Genomic DNA, 16898 nt, shown 5'->3' on the forward strand with positions numbered 1-16898 from the left:
TTTAAATTTTTTATAAAATTCAGGAGGAAAACCATCTTCTCCTGGGGATTTATTACTCTGAAGTGATCCTAAAGCTTCTTCAACCTCTGTTAATGTAAAGGGCATATCTAATCTTTTCTGTTCTTCCAAATTTAATTTTGGAAGGGATATTTGTGATAAAAATGTATCTATCTCAGCAATCTTATTTTGTAATTCTGATTGATATAGTTCAGTATAAAAAATTTTTAAAGTTTCATTAATTTCTAAAGGTTTATAAGTAACCTTATTTGCACTTGTTCTAATTGCATTTATTGTTTTAGAAGCCTGTTCTGTTTCCAGCTGCCAAGCAAGAATCTTATGTGATCTTTCACCTAATTCATAATATTTCTGTTTAGCTCTCATAATTACTTTTTCTGTACGATATGTCTGGAGTATATTATATTGTAATTTTTTATTAACAAGTTGTCTTCGTTTTTCTTCTGTCATATATCTTTGAGATTCTTTTTCGAACTTTATGTTATCTTTTTTCAATTGATCTATTTCTGCCATGTATTCCTTAATTTTAGATGTATAACATAATCTGGCCCCTTAAATATGCTTTCATCGCTTCCCATAATACAATTTTATCCTCAACTGAATGTAAATTCGTATCCAAAAAAAAATGAATCTGTTTTTTCATAAAATCACAAAAATCTTGACGTTTTAATAAAATTGAATTAAATCTCCATCTTTAGATCGATTCCTCCTTATCCATCATTATCATTGTCATTATCAAGGGGGAATGATCTGACAGTATTCTTGCTTTATATTCCACACTTTTCACTCTATCCTGAATATTTTTTGATAATAAAAAAAATCAATCCTTGAATAAGTTTTATGTCTATTTGAATAAAACGAATAGTCTCTTTCTCTTGGATTAATTTTTCTCTATATATCAATCAGGTTTAAATCTTTCATTAATGATAAAGTTAGTTTTATTACTTCTGATTTTATAACAACTTTAGTTGACCTATCCAAAACTGGATCTAAACAAAAATTAAAGTCTCCACCTATTAATATTTTATCATGTGCATCAGCCAAGTTCAAAAAAACTTCTTGTATGAATTTTGCATCATTTTCATTTGGTGCATAAATGTTCATAAGAGTCCATAATTCTGAAAAAATTTGACAATGTATAATCACATATCTCCCCACAGAATCAATTACTACATTTCATATTTTAATTGGTAAAGTTTTATTAACCAAAATTGCAACTCCTCTCGATTTTGAATTAAATGAAGCTGCAATGACATTTCCAACCCAATCTCTCTTTAATTTCTTATGTTCTGTTTCTGTTAACTGTGTTTCTTGTAGAAAAGCTATATCTCCTTTCATTTTCTTAATATATGTTAAAACTCTTTTTCTTTTCACAGGTCCATTAAGTCCATTAACATTAAAACTTTAAAAATTAAGTAAATTAATCATTCATAATACCTTGGGAACTCTTTAAAATTCTCCATGTTGCTATGAGTCTCTCCCCAACCATCCAGGCAAAAAAGAAGAAAAACAGAAGAAAGATAACTAATATATTAAAAAAAACAAAATACTCCCCCACTAATGTTGCGAATAAAAAGAACACAACATTACCCCCCCCCCCATTTTACGGGTCATGGCAATTGCCATGATTGTACACGTGAAACTCGCGGCCATCGATCAAGAGCTCCTCCAGCTCCCCCGCAAAAAAAAAGAAAATATATTAGTGAAGAAACAAAAATGAAAATAATTAATGTCTCCACTCCCAGTTAATACTCAACTATTTTTTTTCTTCTTATTCCTTATAAATGTCCATCAAGTCCAACCTTATTTCAGTCTTCATCATTAGTCCACTTCATTTCTATAATTCTTTACTCCCCCTCGTGGATATCAGGTAAGTCTTGTACAAATTTCTCCGCTTTCCGGTAGTCAACGAAAAATCTTCTTTCTTTGTTATCCAGGAAAATTATCAATTTTGCTGGGTAGCTCAATAAAAATTTATAGCCCTTTTCCCATAAAGATTTTTTCACTGGATTAAATTCCTTCCGCCTCTTCAGAAGATCGTAACTTATGTCTGGATAAAAAAAGCTCTTTTCCCTTCTATCGTCAATGGCCCATTTCTCTTTTTAGCACCTTGAGTAGCTGCCTTCAAGATCATTTCTTTATCTTGGTACCTTAAGCATTCTATCAAAATTGATCTTGGATTTTGATCTTGTTGCGGTTTTGGTCTTAAAGCTCTGTGTGCTCTTTCAATTTCAATTACTTCACTTCCTTCTTTCATTTCCAGAAGTTTCGGAATCCATTCTTGGAAGAATTTTATTGGATTTTCTCCCTCTGTACCTTCTATAAGACCAACAATTTTAATATTAGTTTGTCTACTAGAGTTTTCAAGCGCATCTATTTTTTCCAACATCCGTTTTCTTTGTTATCCAGGCAAGATTATTGTCTTCTATCTTATCTATTCTTTCAGTGTTTTCTTCCATTTTTACTTCCATCTCTTTAACTTTATTATCCATCTTCTTTTGTTTTTCCACCACATTATCAAGTGTAATCTGCATCCTTCTTATATCTGTTCTTATAGCTTTTAATTCATTCATCATATATATCAGGATATCTCTTATGTCTCTTTTAATCTCTTCCTTTTCCTCTTCTTCTTCATCTGTGTTTCCCAAAGAATCTGATTCCACTTCCGATTCACTTCCAGCCGTAGTTGGAATTTGTAGTTTTGTTAGTATCTGTTCATGCATACTTGTTTCTTCGCGCATGCGTTGTACTTGCCATTTCTTCTTAGAGACCGCCGACATTGCCGCAACTTCCTGTCCCGCACCATCAGAAATGCCATGCACTTCGTCGGGAGGAGATCCAACTTGAGTCCGAGGCTTTGCAGAAACGGTTAGGCCTTTTTCCCCGCCGACTTGCGCAGTCTTCGAAGTAGTAGCTTTCTTCTGTTTCAGTTTAGGAGCCATATCTAAAAATAATCCTGAGTTGCTTATAAATAGTTTCTAGTAGGTATTTGTTAACTCTTCTTCACTTAAACCCTATTTCATAACTTTTTACGAGGGAGCTGGATTCCCAATGTCTCGAGCCTACGTCATCACGTGACGCCCCCTGCAATTTCTCAAGAACTTTAGACCATAAGATATAGGAGCAGAATTAGAACATTCCACCTATCAAGACTGCTCTGGCTGATCCCGGTTCACACTCAACCTCATACATCTGCCTTCTTGCCACATCCTTTGATGCCCTGACCAATTAGGAAACTATTAACTTCCTCTTTAAATATACCCACAGACTTGGCCTCCACCACAGTCTATGGCAAAGCATTCCACAGATTCACTATTCTCTGGTGAAAAAAATCCTCCTTACCTCTGTTCTAAAAGGTCTCCCCTCAATTTTGCGTCTGTGCCCTCTGGTTCTGGATATCCCCACCATTGGAAACATCCTCTCTATATCCACCCTAACTAGTCCTTTCAGCATTTGGTAGGTTTCAATGAAATCCCCATGCATTCTTCTAAATTCCAGTGAGCACAGGCCTAAAGCTACCAAACACTTCTCTTATGTTAACCTCTTCATTCCTGGAATTATCCTCGTGAACCGCCTCTGGACTCTCTCCAATAACACATCCTTTCTGAGATATGGGGCCCAAAACTGTTGACAATACTCCAAGTGTGGCCTGTCAAGATAATTATAAAGCTTGCTATTATCTCCTTGCTTTTATATTCTATTCCCCTTGAAAGAATGCAACATTGCATTTGTCTTTTTTTCTACCACAGACTCAACCTGTAAATTAACCTTTTGGGAGTCCTGCACAAGGACTTCTAAGCCCCTCTACGACTCTGATGTTTGAACCGTCTCCCCATTTAGATAACAGTCCGGACTATTGGACCTTTTGCCAAAATGCAGTATCATACATTTCCCAAGTACTGTATTCCATATACCACATTTTTGCCCATTCTTCCAATTTGCTTCCTCAGCACTACCTGCCCCTCCACCTATTTTCATATCATCCACAAACTTTGCCACAAAGCCTTCAGTTCCATTATCCAAATCATCGACAAACAATGTGTAAAGCAGAAATGTGAACAATGTGAAAAAATACTGACCCCTGAGGAACACCGCTACTCACTGGCAGCTAACCTGAAAAGGCCCCCTTTATTCCCACTTACTGCCTCCTGCCTGTCAGCCATTCCCCTATCCATATCAGTACCTTTCCTGTAACGGCATAGGATTTTATCTTGTTCAGCATATGTGGCCTTTTGAAAATCCAAGTAAATGACATCCACCGCCTCTCCTTTCTCCACCCTGTTTGTTACTTCTTCAAAGAACTCTAACAGATTTTTCAAGCAAGATTTCCCTTTATAGAAACCATGCTGACTTTGACTTACCGTAAATTCCAGTGTATAAGCCGATAATCTGGCCCTAAATTTTGGTCCTAAAATTAGGGAGTTGGCTTATACAGAGGGTGCCAACTTTGGAAAAACGAATACACAGAAGGCAGGTCGTATTTATTGGCTGTTTTTGAGTCATGAATTCTTTGAATGGTTTGTTTAAACTCACATCTAGTGGCTGGAGCACTGACATCAAACCACCGGGGATGACTGCAATGTCCATATATTCAGCTTTCAATGCTGCTTTTGTCTCACCTGACAAGTGCACTTTGAACATGTCCCAGACAAGTAGCGACATTTACTTCCTGAAACCTTCGGGATGTTGATGCCACACCTCTTTAACCCACTTCGTCCATCCAGCAGCGTTCTTAAACGTAAACAACACCCCGCGGGAATTTTCTGAGCAATTTTTGTTTTTTGTCTCAAAACAAGATCACGTCTATTCATAAATCGGGTGCACCAACTTCACATAACTTTGAAATTTTCGCTGACCTCACGGTGTTCTTCGGCCCATTTCAACACGAATCATTTCTCTGGTAACAATGTATCAAGATGATTGCTGGTGAATCACCCACTCTAAAACTTTTTCTTCCAGTTCTGGCCACTGGCAAGTTTTCCCGGGGTTGGCACATTTCGTCTTTGGCATTTCCCACAGCGTGTCCTCTGCCTTTCTCCACTCTCTCACTTGTTTCCCATTTACACTAAACTTCTTAGCAGCTGTAGAATTATTCGTTCCTTTAGCAAAATCAACAACCTTCAGCTTGAAGCCAGCATCATATCGCATTTGTTTTAATCTTTTGTACATGGTGGTCGCAAACTCAATACTGAGTACACGTACTGATCCCGCCACCCCATGTTATGTTTTAACGGGATTATGATGGGCACTAAATAGTTTCACGGGGGTTACATTTTAGAGGATACTTTACAATTGGGAACCTAATCCAAGACTTCCCTCCCTGATTTATTTATTAAGAATTCGCTTACAATGCTCTACAATGTGTAGGCCTATTTTCTTAGCAGGTACTGGTTCACAAAATTTCCAGGTTCTGGATCCGGCAAAGCTGAGTACCGGCATGTGAGATCTTGTGATCTTTTCTGGTTAAATCAAAAACCTCTACAAAAGGGATCGGCTTATACAAAGATAACATGAAAAAGTCACTTTTTTAACCTTGAAAATGAGGGGTCGGTTTATACACAGGAATTTACGGTATTTTGTCATTAGTCTCCAAGTACCCCGAAATCTCATCCTTAATAATTAATTTCCAACCACTATAACTGGCCTATAATTTCCTTTCTTTTGCCTTCCTCCCTTCTTAAAGAACTTTTCCCTAGTAATAGCAATGTCACACACTTCTGCCCCGACACTCTTGAACTTCCAGCATACTACAGTTCCTTAGCTCTAGCCACATCCATTCAACACCTTTCAACCCTCTATCACCTTCTTCTAATGATTTGGTTTCATTTTTTACCAACAGAGCCATGCCACTCCCTCTGCCTACCTGCCTGTCCTTTCAATAAAATGTGCATTATTGGGCGTTAAGCTCTTAGCCACAGTCTTCTTTCAGCCACGATTCAGTGATGCCCACAATGTCATACATGCCTATCTGTATCTGTGCTACAAGTTCATCTACCTTATTCCATACACTGCACACATTCAAATATAACATCTTCAGTCTTGTATTTATCCTTTTCGATTTTATCCACCTTTTACATGGCAACTCACTCTCTGTTGACTGCAATTTTCCCTATCATCAGCCTCCTTTCTAGCAGTCTCACAACACACTCCCTCTGTTTATAAACCAACTAACTCATCCTCAGCACTATCACTCCAGTTCCCATCCCCCTGCCAGATTAGCTTAAACCTTCCCAAACAATTTTATGAACCTCAGACATCAAGAATATTTGTATATGTGTACCACAGTCCCATCATTCATTGTGTATGTTCTAGCCATATTAGCTCTCTACAAATGCACCAGCTTTTGTTTTTCAGGATTAAATTCTTTCTGTCATTTCTCTGCCCATCTTAATCTCATTTGGTACTGTCCATATAGAAACCGCTATCCTACAATGGAAAACAATTTCCACTCATTAAAATAAAGGTCAGGGCCAACTTGGACAGATCCAGCAGCAAAGAGAGCCAAATTTTCTTTGGGAATACAGACAAAGGAACTGGAGAAGCAGGAGATGGCTAGCTCAAAATACATAGTAATGGTGCACTTTATCCAAGAAGGGATAATCAGCACCATCAACAATGATCTTTCTAGCATTTCAGAGACTGCCCTCTGGGGTAAGTGAATGTCTCATAATTCTCCAATATTGCTATTATGAACACACACACTCCAACCATGGAAGATGCAGATGAGGTCAAGGTGGAGTTCTACTCCTGATGCTGAAAAACCTAACCCATGTCTTACAGTGTCCAAGAGCCTCCTGGGCTACTTCAATGCCAAGGTCAAAAAAGCTACAAGTTTCTGGAACGTATAACTGGCAAGGATAGGTTAGGAATCACTGGTACTAGTAATTATATTATCCAACCATCGAACCTGTGTCGCCCAATTAGTTATAGAAACAAGGAACACTCTAGCACAGAAACTCCCTTCTGCCCATCTAGTCAATGCCAGACTAGATTCTGCTTAGCGCATCAACATGCACCTGAACTGTAGCACTCCATATCCCCCCTATCCATGTACCTTTCTAAATTTCTCCTACACCATGTGACCAACTAACCTACTAATACATACAGCTTTGGAATGTGGGAGGAAATCGAAGCACCTGGAGGAAACCCATGTGGTCATGGGGAGAAGGTACAAACTCCTTACAGATTGTGGCAGAATTGAACTTGGGCAGCTGCTGCTGCAATAACCATTATGCTACCATGCTGCTTTTCTCAGACTGCGCTTCACAGGCTTCATGACCCAAGCAATCAAAGCCATACATCTAGACAACCATGAATAGACCTTTGGCTCTATCCCAAAAATATATTTGGTTTAGTTTGATGAGAATGATTAGGACTTGGCCAAAAATGTCAATTTTTTATTTGTTTCCATAGATTCTGCCTGACCTGTTGAGTTTCTCCAGCATTTTTAGAAAATAAGGCATTGCCAGCTCTGGAACCAATGCCAATCAGATGTACCCTTACCTTTAGTCATCTTCCTTTTGCCAATTCTGAAAGTTAATTCTTTTCCATTAAGCAGCTGTGATAGATTTTCTATAGTCCATCTCATCGCTGGCCAGTCAGAAACCATGTTAAGAAAAACTACAGGTTTTTGCAGTGATTCAATGACTGTCCTGACCTCCTCAGCATTAAACGGCTTACTGTCTAGAAGAAAGAATGAAAAAAAAAAGGTTTTGGTATTCCACATTTTAAAATAGACAATAGACAATAGGTGCAGAAGTAGACCATTTGGCCCTTCGAGCCTGCACCGCCATTTTGAGATCATGGCTGATCAATTCCTATCAATACCCGGTTCCTGCCTTGTCCCCATATCCCTTGATTCCCCTATCCATAAGATACCTATCTAGCTCCTTCTTGAAAGCATCCAGAGAACTGGCCTCCACTACCTTCCGAGGCAGTGCATTCCAGACCCCCACAACTCTCTGGGAGAAGAAGTTTTTCCTTAACTCTGTCCTAAATGACCTACCCCTTATTCTCAAACCATGCCCTCTGGTACTGGACTCTCCCAGCATCTGGAACATATTTCCTGCCTCTATCTTGTCCAATCCCTTAATAATCTTATATGTTTCAATCAGATCCCCTCTCAATCTCTTTAATTCCAGCGTGTACAAGCCCAGTCTCTCTAACCTCTCTGCGTAAGACAGTCCAGACATCCCAGGAATTAACCTCGTGAATATACGCTGCACTTCCTCTACAGCCAGGATGTCCTTCCTTAACCCTGGAGACCAAAACTGTACACAATACTCCAGGTGTGGTCTCACCAGGGCCCTGTACAAATGCAAGAGGATTTCCTTGCTCTTGTACTCAATTCCCTTTGTAATAAAGGCCAAAATTCCATTAGCCTTCTTCACTGCCTGCTGCACTTGCTCATTCACCTTCAGTGACTGATGAACAAGGACCCCAAGATCTCTTTGTATTTCTCCCTTACCCAACTCTACACCATTCAGATAATAATCTGCCTTCCTGTTCTTACTCCCAAAGTGGATAACCTCACACTTATTCACATTAAACGCCATCTGCCAAGTATCTGCCCACTCACCCAGCCTATCCAAGTCATCCTGAATTCTCCTAACATCCTCATCACATGTCACACTGCCACCCAGCTTAGTATCATCAGCAAATTTGCTGATGTTATTTTCTATGCCTTCATCCAAATCGTTAACATAAATGGTAAACAGCTGTGGTCCCAATATCGAGCTCTGTGGCACCCCACTAGTCACCACCTGCCACTCCGAGAAATACCCATTCACTGCTACCCTTTGCTTTCTATCTGCCAACCAGTTTTCTATCCATGTCAATGCCTTCCCCCCGATGCCCTGAGCTTTGATTTTACCCACCAAACTTCTATGTGGGACCTTATCAAATGCCTTCTGAAAATCGAGGTACACTATATCCACTGGATCTCCCCCGTCTAATTTCCTGGTTACATCTTCGAAAAACTCCAACAGATTAGTCAAGCATGATTTACCCTTGGTAAATCCATGCTGGCTCAGTCCAATCCTATCACTGCTATCTAAATATGCCACTATTTCATCCTTAATAATGGACTCTAGCATCTTTCCCACCACCGATGTCAGGCTGACAGGTCGATAGTTCTCTGTTTTCTCCCTCCCTCCTTTCTTAAAAAGTGGGATAACATTAGCCATTCTCCAATCCTCAGGAACTGATCCTGGATCTAAGGAACATTGGAAAATGATTACCAATGCATCCGCAATTTCCAGGGCCACCTCCTTTAGTACCCTAGGGTGCAGACCATCTGGACCTGGGGATTTGTCAGCCTTCAGTCCCATCAGTCTTCTCATCACCGTTTCCTTCCAAATGTCAATCTGTTTCATTTCCTCTGTTACCCTATGTCCTTGGCCCATCCATACATCTGGGAGATTGCTTGTGTCTTCCTTAGTGAAAACAGATCTAAAGTACTCATTAAATTCTTCTGCCATTTCTCTGGTTCCCATAACAATTTCACCCAATTCATTCTTCAAGGGCCCAACATTGTTCTTAACTATCTTCTTTCTCTTCACATACCTAAAAAAGCTTTTGCTATCTTCCTTTATATTCCTGGCTAGCTTGCGTTCGTACCTCATTTTTTCTCCCCGTAGTCTTTTTAGTTAAGTTCTGTTGTTCCTTAAAAACTTCCCAATCATCTGTCCTCCCGCTCTGTCATATTCCCTTTTTTTTAATGCTATGCAATCTCTGACTTCCTTTGTCAACCACTGAGGCCCCTTTCCCCCCTTTGAATCCTTCCTTCTCTGGGGGATGAACTGATTTTGCACCTTGTGCATTATTCAATTATTCAATGTGTATTGTGCAAAATACATAGAAACATAGAAAACCTACAGCACAATACAGGCTCTTCAGCCCACAAAGTTGTGCCGAACTTGTGCCTACCTTAGAAGTTACTAGGCTTACCTATAGCCCTCTATTTTTCTAAGCTCCATGTACCTATCCAAAAGTCTCTTAAAAGACCCCATCATATCCGCCTCCACCACCGTTGCTGGCTGCCCATTACATGCACTCACCACTCTCTGCATAAAAAACTTACCCCTGACATCTCCTCTGTACCTACTCCCAAGCACCTTAAACCTGTGCCCTCTTGTGGCAGCCATTTCAGCCCTGGGAAAAAGCATATGACTATCACATGATCAATGCCTCTCATCATCTTATACACCTCTATTAGGTCATCTCTCATCCTCTGTCTCTCCAAGGAGAAAAGGCCGAGTCCACTCAACCTATTTTCATAAGGCATGCTCCCCAATCCATAACAAGTTTTTAAAAATAGCTTCTTGAAATATTTGCACAAGGATATTCTTAGGATATTCTGCACAAGGACTCCCAAGTCCTTTTGTATCTCAGAGTTTTGAATTTTCTCCCATTTAGAAAATAGTCTGCACATTTATTTCTACTACCAAAGTGCATGACCATGTATTTTCCAACATTGTATTTCATTTGCCATTTTTGTGCCCATTCTCCTAAACTGTCTAAGTCCTTCTGTAGCCTACCTGTTTCCTCAACACTACCTGCTCCTCCACCAATCTTCGTATCAACAAAGCCATCTATTCCATCATATAACTCATTGTTAAACAGCATAAAAAGAAGCGGTCTCAATAATGACCCTTGAGGAACACCACTAGTCACTGGCAGCCAACCAGACAAGGATCCTTTTATTCCCACTCACTGCCTCCTAACAATCAGCCAATGCTCTAACCACGTCAGTAACTTTCCTGTAATACTATGGGCTTTTAACTTGGTAAGCAGCCTCATGTATGGCACCTTGTCAAAGGCCTTCTGAAAGTCCAAATATACAACATCCACTGCATCCCCTTTTTCTATCCTACTTGTAATCTCCTCAAAGAATTCGAACAGGTTCGTCAGTCAAGACTTTCTCTTAGGAAACCATGCTGACTTTGTACTATCTTGTCCTATGTCACCAAATGCTCCATAATCTCATTGTTAACAATTGAATCCAACATCTTCCCAACCACTGAGGTCAGGCCAACTGGTCTATAATTTCCTTTCTGCTGCCTTGCTCCTTTCTTAAAGGGTGGAGCGACATTTGCAATTTTTCAGACCTCTGGCACCATGCCAGAGTACAATGATGTATGAAAGATCATCACTAATGTCTCAATAGTCTCTACCACTACCTCTTTCAGAACCCTGGGGTGCAGTTCATCTGGTCTGGGTGATCTAGGTCTTTCAACTTTTTGAGCACCTTCTCCCTTCTCCCTGCACTCACTTCTCTTCCTTCACACTATTCAACATCTGGCACACTACAAGTGTCTTCCACAGTGAAGACTGATGCAAAATACTCATTTGGTTCATCTGCCATCACCTTGTCCCTTGTTATTATTTCTCCAGCCTCATTTCCTAGTGGTCCTATATCTACTCTCATCTCTCTTTCATTTTTTTAAATACTTGAAAAAGCTTTGACTATCCATTTTGACATTATTTGCTAGCTTGCTTTCATATTTCATTTTTCCCTCTTAATGATTCTTATAGTTGCTCTCTGTAGGGTTTTTAAGACTTCTCAATCCTCTATCTTCCCACTAATTTTTGCTTTGTTGCATGCCCTCTCTTTTGCTTTTACATTTGTGTTGACTTCCCTTGTTGTACTATGGTTGTACTGGGTTACAGGCAATTTCCATGGTTGTACTATTTTGCTATTTGAAGATTGCTTTGTTTTTGGAATACACTTTCTCTGGAAACTCACACCATTGCTGCTCTGTTGTCATCCCTGCCAGCATCTCCTTCCAATTATTTTGGCCTGCTCCTCTCTCACACCACTGTAGCTTCCTTTACTCCACTGAAATACTGCTACATCAGACTTTACTTCCCCCTATTAAATTTCAAGGTGAATTCAATCATATTGTAATCACTGTTTTCTAAGAGTCCTTTTACCTTCAACTCCCTGATCACCTGCAGCTCATTACATAACACCTGATACAGTATATATCCCCTAGTAGGCTCAATGACAAGCTGCTCTAAAAAGCCATCTCATAGGCATTCAACAAATTCACTCTCTTGAGATCCATTACCAACCTGATTTTCCCAATTGACCTGCATGTTGAAATCTCCCATAACATGGCCCTTCTTTATTTCCTGTTATAATCTGTGGCCCACATCCCAGCTACTGTTAGGCTGCCTGCATATAACTGCAATCAAGGTCATTTTACCTTGCAGTTTCTTAACTCAACCAACAAGGATTCAACATCTTCTGATCCTATGTCACATCTTTCTACTGCTTTGATGCCATTCTTTACCAGCAGAGCCACACCACCCCCTCTGCCTACCTTCCTATCTCTCTGATATAACATGTGACCTTGGACATTTAACTCCCAACTACAGCTGTCCTTCAGCCACAATTCAGTGATGGCCAAAAAATCATAGCTGACAATCTATAATAGTGCAACAAGATCATCCACCTTATTTCTTTTACTCTATGCATTGAGATATAACACTTTGAGTACTGTATTTGCTACCTTTTTTGACTCTGCATCCCTAGTGCACTGATACTCACCCTGCTGGATGCAATTATGTCCTATCATCTGCCTTTCCTGACAGTCTGACTGCACACTATCTTTGCTCTTTTACCAATTGTCCTATCTTGAGTCCCTTCATTCCAGTTCCCACCCGATGCCAAATTAGTTTAAACCCTCCCCAACAGCACTAACAAACCTTCCCGCGAGAATATTGGTTCCCCTCGGGTTCCCAATGATCCAAGAACCTGCTCCCTGCACCAGCTTCTCAGCCATGCCATTCATTTGCCAAATCAACCTGCTTCTATACTGGACCTCTTTGCTTTTCCTTCCTATGTCACTGGTACAGAAGGTTGAGGGGGGACTTGATAGAGGTATTTAAAATTATGAGGGGGATAGATAGAGTTGACGTGGATAGGCTTTTTCCATTGAGAATAGGGGAGATTCAAACAAGAGGACAAGAGTTGAGAGTTAAGGGGCAAAAGTTTAAGGTTAACACAAGGGGAAAATTCTTTACTCAGAGAGTGGTAGCTGTGTGGAATGAGCTTCCAATAGAAGTGGTAGAGGCAGGTTCAGTATTATTTAAAGTAAAATTTGATAGGTATATGGACAGGAAAGGAATGGAAGGTTATGGGCTGAGTACGGGTCAGTGGGACTAGGTGAGAGTAAGCATTTGGCACAGACTAGAAGGGCCGCGATGGCCTGTTTCCGTGCTGTAATTGTTATATGGTTATATGTACCAAGACATCTAGCTTCTCTCCCACCCTCTCCAAAATGCATTGGACACAATCCAAAACGTCCCTGACCCTGGCACCTGGGAGGGAACATACAATTTGGGTGTCCAGTTCACGTCCACAGAATTTCCTATCTGTTCCTCTGACTATTGAGTCTCTTATCACTACCGCTCCCTTCTTCTCCCTCTTTCCCTTCTGCACCATGGACCCATGCGTAGTAACCCAGTCTCCATGGCATTCCCCTGGGAGGTCGTCCCCCCACAACAATATCCAAAGCAGTATACTTATTATTGAGGAATGGCCACAGTAGTGATCTGTGCTAGCTGCCAGTTCCATTTCTCCTGACAGTCACTACTTCCTTGTAACTCTGATCAATTATTTCCTCACTCTCCTGTACAAGAAGAAGGTCATCCAGCTGCTGCTCCTGATCCTTAACACAGTCTTCAAAGAGCTGTAGCTGGATGCACTTCACACAGATGTAGTTCCCTGGGAGACTCTGGAACTCCCAGGACTCCAACATCCAGCATGAAGAACAATGCCCATTTACTACACTAGGTACAGTAAGAAGGGATAAAAAGGGAACCTCAACAGAAGCTTACCCAGAACCAACACTTCTTTCAAGCCAAAGCCTGACACTCCTATTCTCACTACTGGCCAACTCTCAACAAAGCCCCACTTGTCCCTTCTGTACTTTTAAGCAAGCATTGCCAACCTGCAAGAAACCTCATCACTGTGACCTGTTCCTGCCTCTGACTGGGCCATCCGAATGACCACAAAAGTCTCCTTTTAAACAAGTGTCACTGACCTGCGAGAAACCTCGTTGCTGTGGCCTGCTCCTGCCACTCATTGGGCCTTTTGAATCCTTTTGCTCTTAACCTATCAGTAGAATCCCTTAGGATTCTCCTTTACCTTGCCTGGTACGGCAATCTCAGGATTTCTTTCTTAAGTGTTCTCTTGCATTTCTTATATTCCATAAGCACCCATTTTCCCTACCTGCCTATACCTGCTATGTACCCCATTTTTTTCCTCTTAACCAAGGCCTCAATACCTCTTGAAAACCAAGATTCCCTAAACTTCACTAAACGAGTTCTGCAGTCTGTCCTGAATGAGCAAACATCTAATCAGCCAATCGGGAGACAACAACTCAATGCAAAATAGCATGCAGTCATTCAAGAGATTCACTTTTTTTATCGGACCTAACATCAGAAGAAATGTGATATGACTTTGACCATGGTATGATTGTTGATACCAGATGGAATGGTTTGAGTAGCTCAGAAACTGCTGATCTCCTGGGATTTTCATGCACAACCCTCTCTAGTGTTTAGATAGAATACTGTGAAAAACAAAATAATCTGATGTACAAAAAAGCTGGATGAACTCAGCAAGTCGGGCAGCATCCATTGAAAGAAGCAGTCAACATTTCTAGTTGAGACCCTTCGTCAGGACTAAATAAGGAGGGGGCAGTGGCCCTATAAAGAAGGTGGGGGGAGGGTGGAAAACCAATCAGAGGAAAGATCAAGGGGTGGGGGACGGGCAGCAGGGAGGGGATAGGCAGGAGAGGTGAAGAAAGAATCTAAGGAGAAAGCACTATGGGTAGTAGAAGAAGGCAGAGTCATGAGAGGTGATTGGCAGCTAGAAGAGGAGACAGAGTGAAGGTGGGATGGGGGAAGGGAGAGGGAGGGAATTACCGGAAGTTGGAGAATTCGATGTTCATACCAAGGAGCTGGAGACTACCCAGACGGTATATGAGATGTTGTTGCAAACCGAAATTTGGCCTCATCATGGCAGTAGAGGAGGCCATGTATGGACATATCCGAATGGGAATGTGAAGTAGAGTTGAAGTGAGTGGCAACTGGGAGATCCTGTCTGTTGTGGCGGACGGAGTGTAGGTGCTCAACGAAGCGGTCCCCCAATCTGCGACGGGTCTCGCCAATGCAATCAAGTCAATCAAGATTTGAATAGCTCAGCAGAAAGCCGTTGATTAGACAATCAAGATTTGAATAGCTCAGACTCAGCAGAAAGCAGCTCAATTTTGATTCGGGGCAATCAAGGTCAGGTGACCAAGCAGTTTGAAAAGCTCAAACAAATAAATAGAGGGTTACCTCAAGCAGAGCGGCCTGTGGAAAGTGGTCAGTGAAGGAGTAGAGATTTGAGGCTTTGACTCGAAGAGGCTGAGGACGAGTTTCGCTCCAAGTGAGGTAAGACCAGGTAAGTTCCTTTCAAAGGAGAAAGTTTCAAAAGTTGAAGAAAGTATTGGGTAGGTCATGGCAGCTGAGATCAGCCCCGTGGTTTGTTCATCCTGCAGCATGTGGGAAATCAGGGATACTTCCAGTGTCCCTGATGACTATGTGTGCAGGAAGTGTGTCCAACTGCAGCTTCTGGCAGACCGCATTGAGCGTCTGGAGCTGCGATTGGATTCATACTGGAGCATCCGCGATGTTGAGAAAGTCGTGAATAGCATGTTCAGTGAGTTGGCCACACCACAGGTAAAGGCTACACAGGCAGAAAGGGAAGGGGTGGCCACTAGACAGCATAGCAGTAGGCAGGTAGTGCAGAGTCCCCTGAGGTCATCTCCCTCCTAAACAGATATACTGTTTTGGATACTGTTGGGGGAGATGTCTCATCAGGGGAAGGCAGCAGCAGTGGAGTTCATTGCACCATGGGTGGCTCTGCAGCACAGGAGGGAAGGAAAAGGAGTGGGAGAGCTATAGTGACAGGGGATTCGATTGTAAGGGGAATAGATAGGTGTTTCTGCGGCTGCAAACAAGACTCCAGGATGGTATGTTGCCTCCCTGGTGCAAGGGTCAAGGATGTCTCTGAGTGGCTGCAGGACATTCGGGAATGGGAGGGTGAACAGCCAGTGGTCATGGTGCACATAAGTACCAACGATATAGGTAAAAAATGAGATGAAGTCCTACAAGGTGAATTTAGGGAGTTAGAAGATAAACTAAAAAGTAGAACCACAAAGGTAATAATCTCTGGATTACTACCAGTGCCACGTGCTAGTCAGAGTAGAAATAGGAGGATATTTCAGATGTATACATGGCTTGAAAAATGGTGCAAGGGGGAGGGATTCAAATTTCTGAGGCATTGGAACCAGTTCTGGGGGAGGTGGGACCGGTATAAACAGGATGGTCTGCACCTGGGCTGGACTGGAACCAATGTCCTGGGAGAGCGTTTGCTACTGCTGTTCAGGAGGCTTTAAACTAATGTGGCAGGGGGATGGGAACAAGTGCAGAGAGACAGAGGGGTGTAAAATGAGGGTAAAAGCAAAAAGTAGTAAAGGTGAAAAGTAAAAGTGGCAGGCAGGCAAATCCAGGGCAAAAAGCAAAAAGAGCCACTTTTCAACATAATTGTATAAGGGCTAAGAGTGTTGTAAAAACAAGCCTGAAGGCTTCGTGTGTCAATGCGAGGAGCATTAGTAACAAGATGGATGAACTGAATGTGCAGATAGTTATTAATGAATATGATATAGTTGGGATCACAGAGACATGGCTCCAGGGTGACCAAGGATGGGAGCTCAACATCCAGAGATATTCAATATTCAGGAGGGATAGACAGGAAAGAAAAGGAGGTGGGGTAGCATTGCTGGTTAGAGAGGAGGTTAACGCAATAGAAAGGAAGGACGTTAGCCTGG

At 41.4% G+C, this 16898-nt stretch overlaps 1 protein-coding gene across 6 annotated transcripts in view; it reads right to left on the reverse strand.

The window, feature by feature from the left end:
* Window positions 1–16898, reverse strand: part of hspbap1 (hspb associated protein 1) — a 290867-nt gene that overhangs the window by 266409 nt on the left and 7560 nt on the right. For 3 of the 6 annotated variants that reach the window (XM_073046143.1, XM_073046144.1, XM_073046139.1), the window contains exon 2: window positions 7519–7698. The exons of 1 other annotated variant lie outside the window; for it this stretch is intronic. In XM_073046143.1, coding sequence (XP_072902244.1) covers window positions 7519–7698 — 180 coding nt within the window. Of the gene's footprint in view, window positions 1–7518; window positions 7699–15363; window positions 15670–16898 lie in introns of those variants that run through there. 2 more of the 6 variants (XM_073046142.1, XM_073046141.1) reach the window with 2 other exon arrangements.

The sequence above is a fragment of the Hemitrygon akajei genome, chromosome 5, assembly GCF_048418815.1.
Source record: "Hemitrygon akajei chromosome 5, sHemAka1.3, whole genome shotgun sequence".
Lineage (NCBI taxonomy): Eukaryota > Metazoa > Chordata > Chondrichthyes > Myliobatiformes > Dasyatidae > Hemitrygon > Hemitrygon akajei.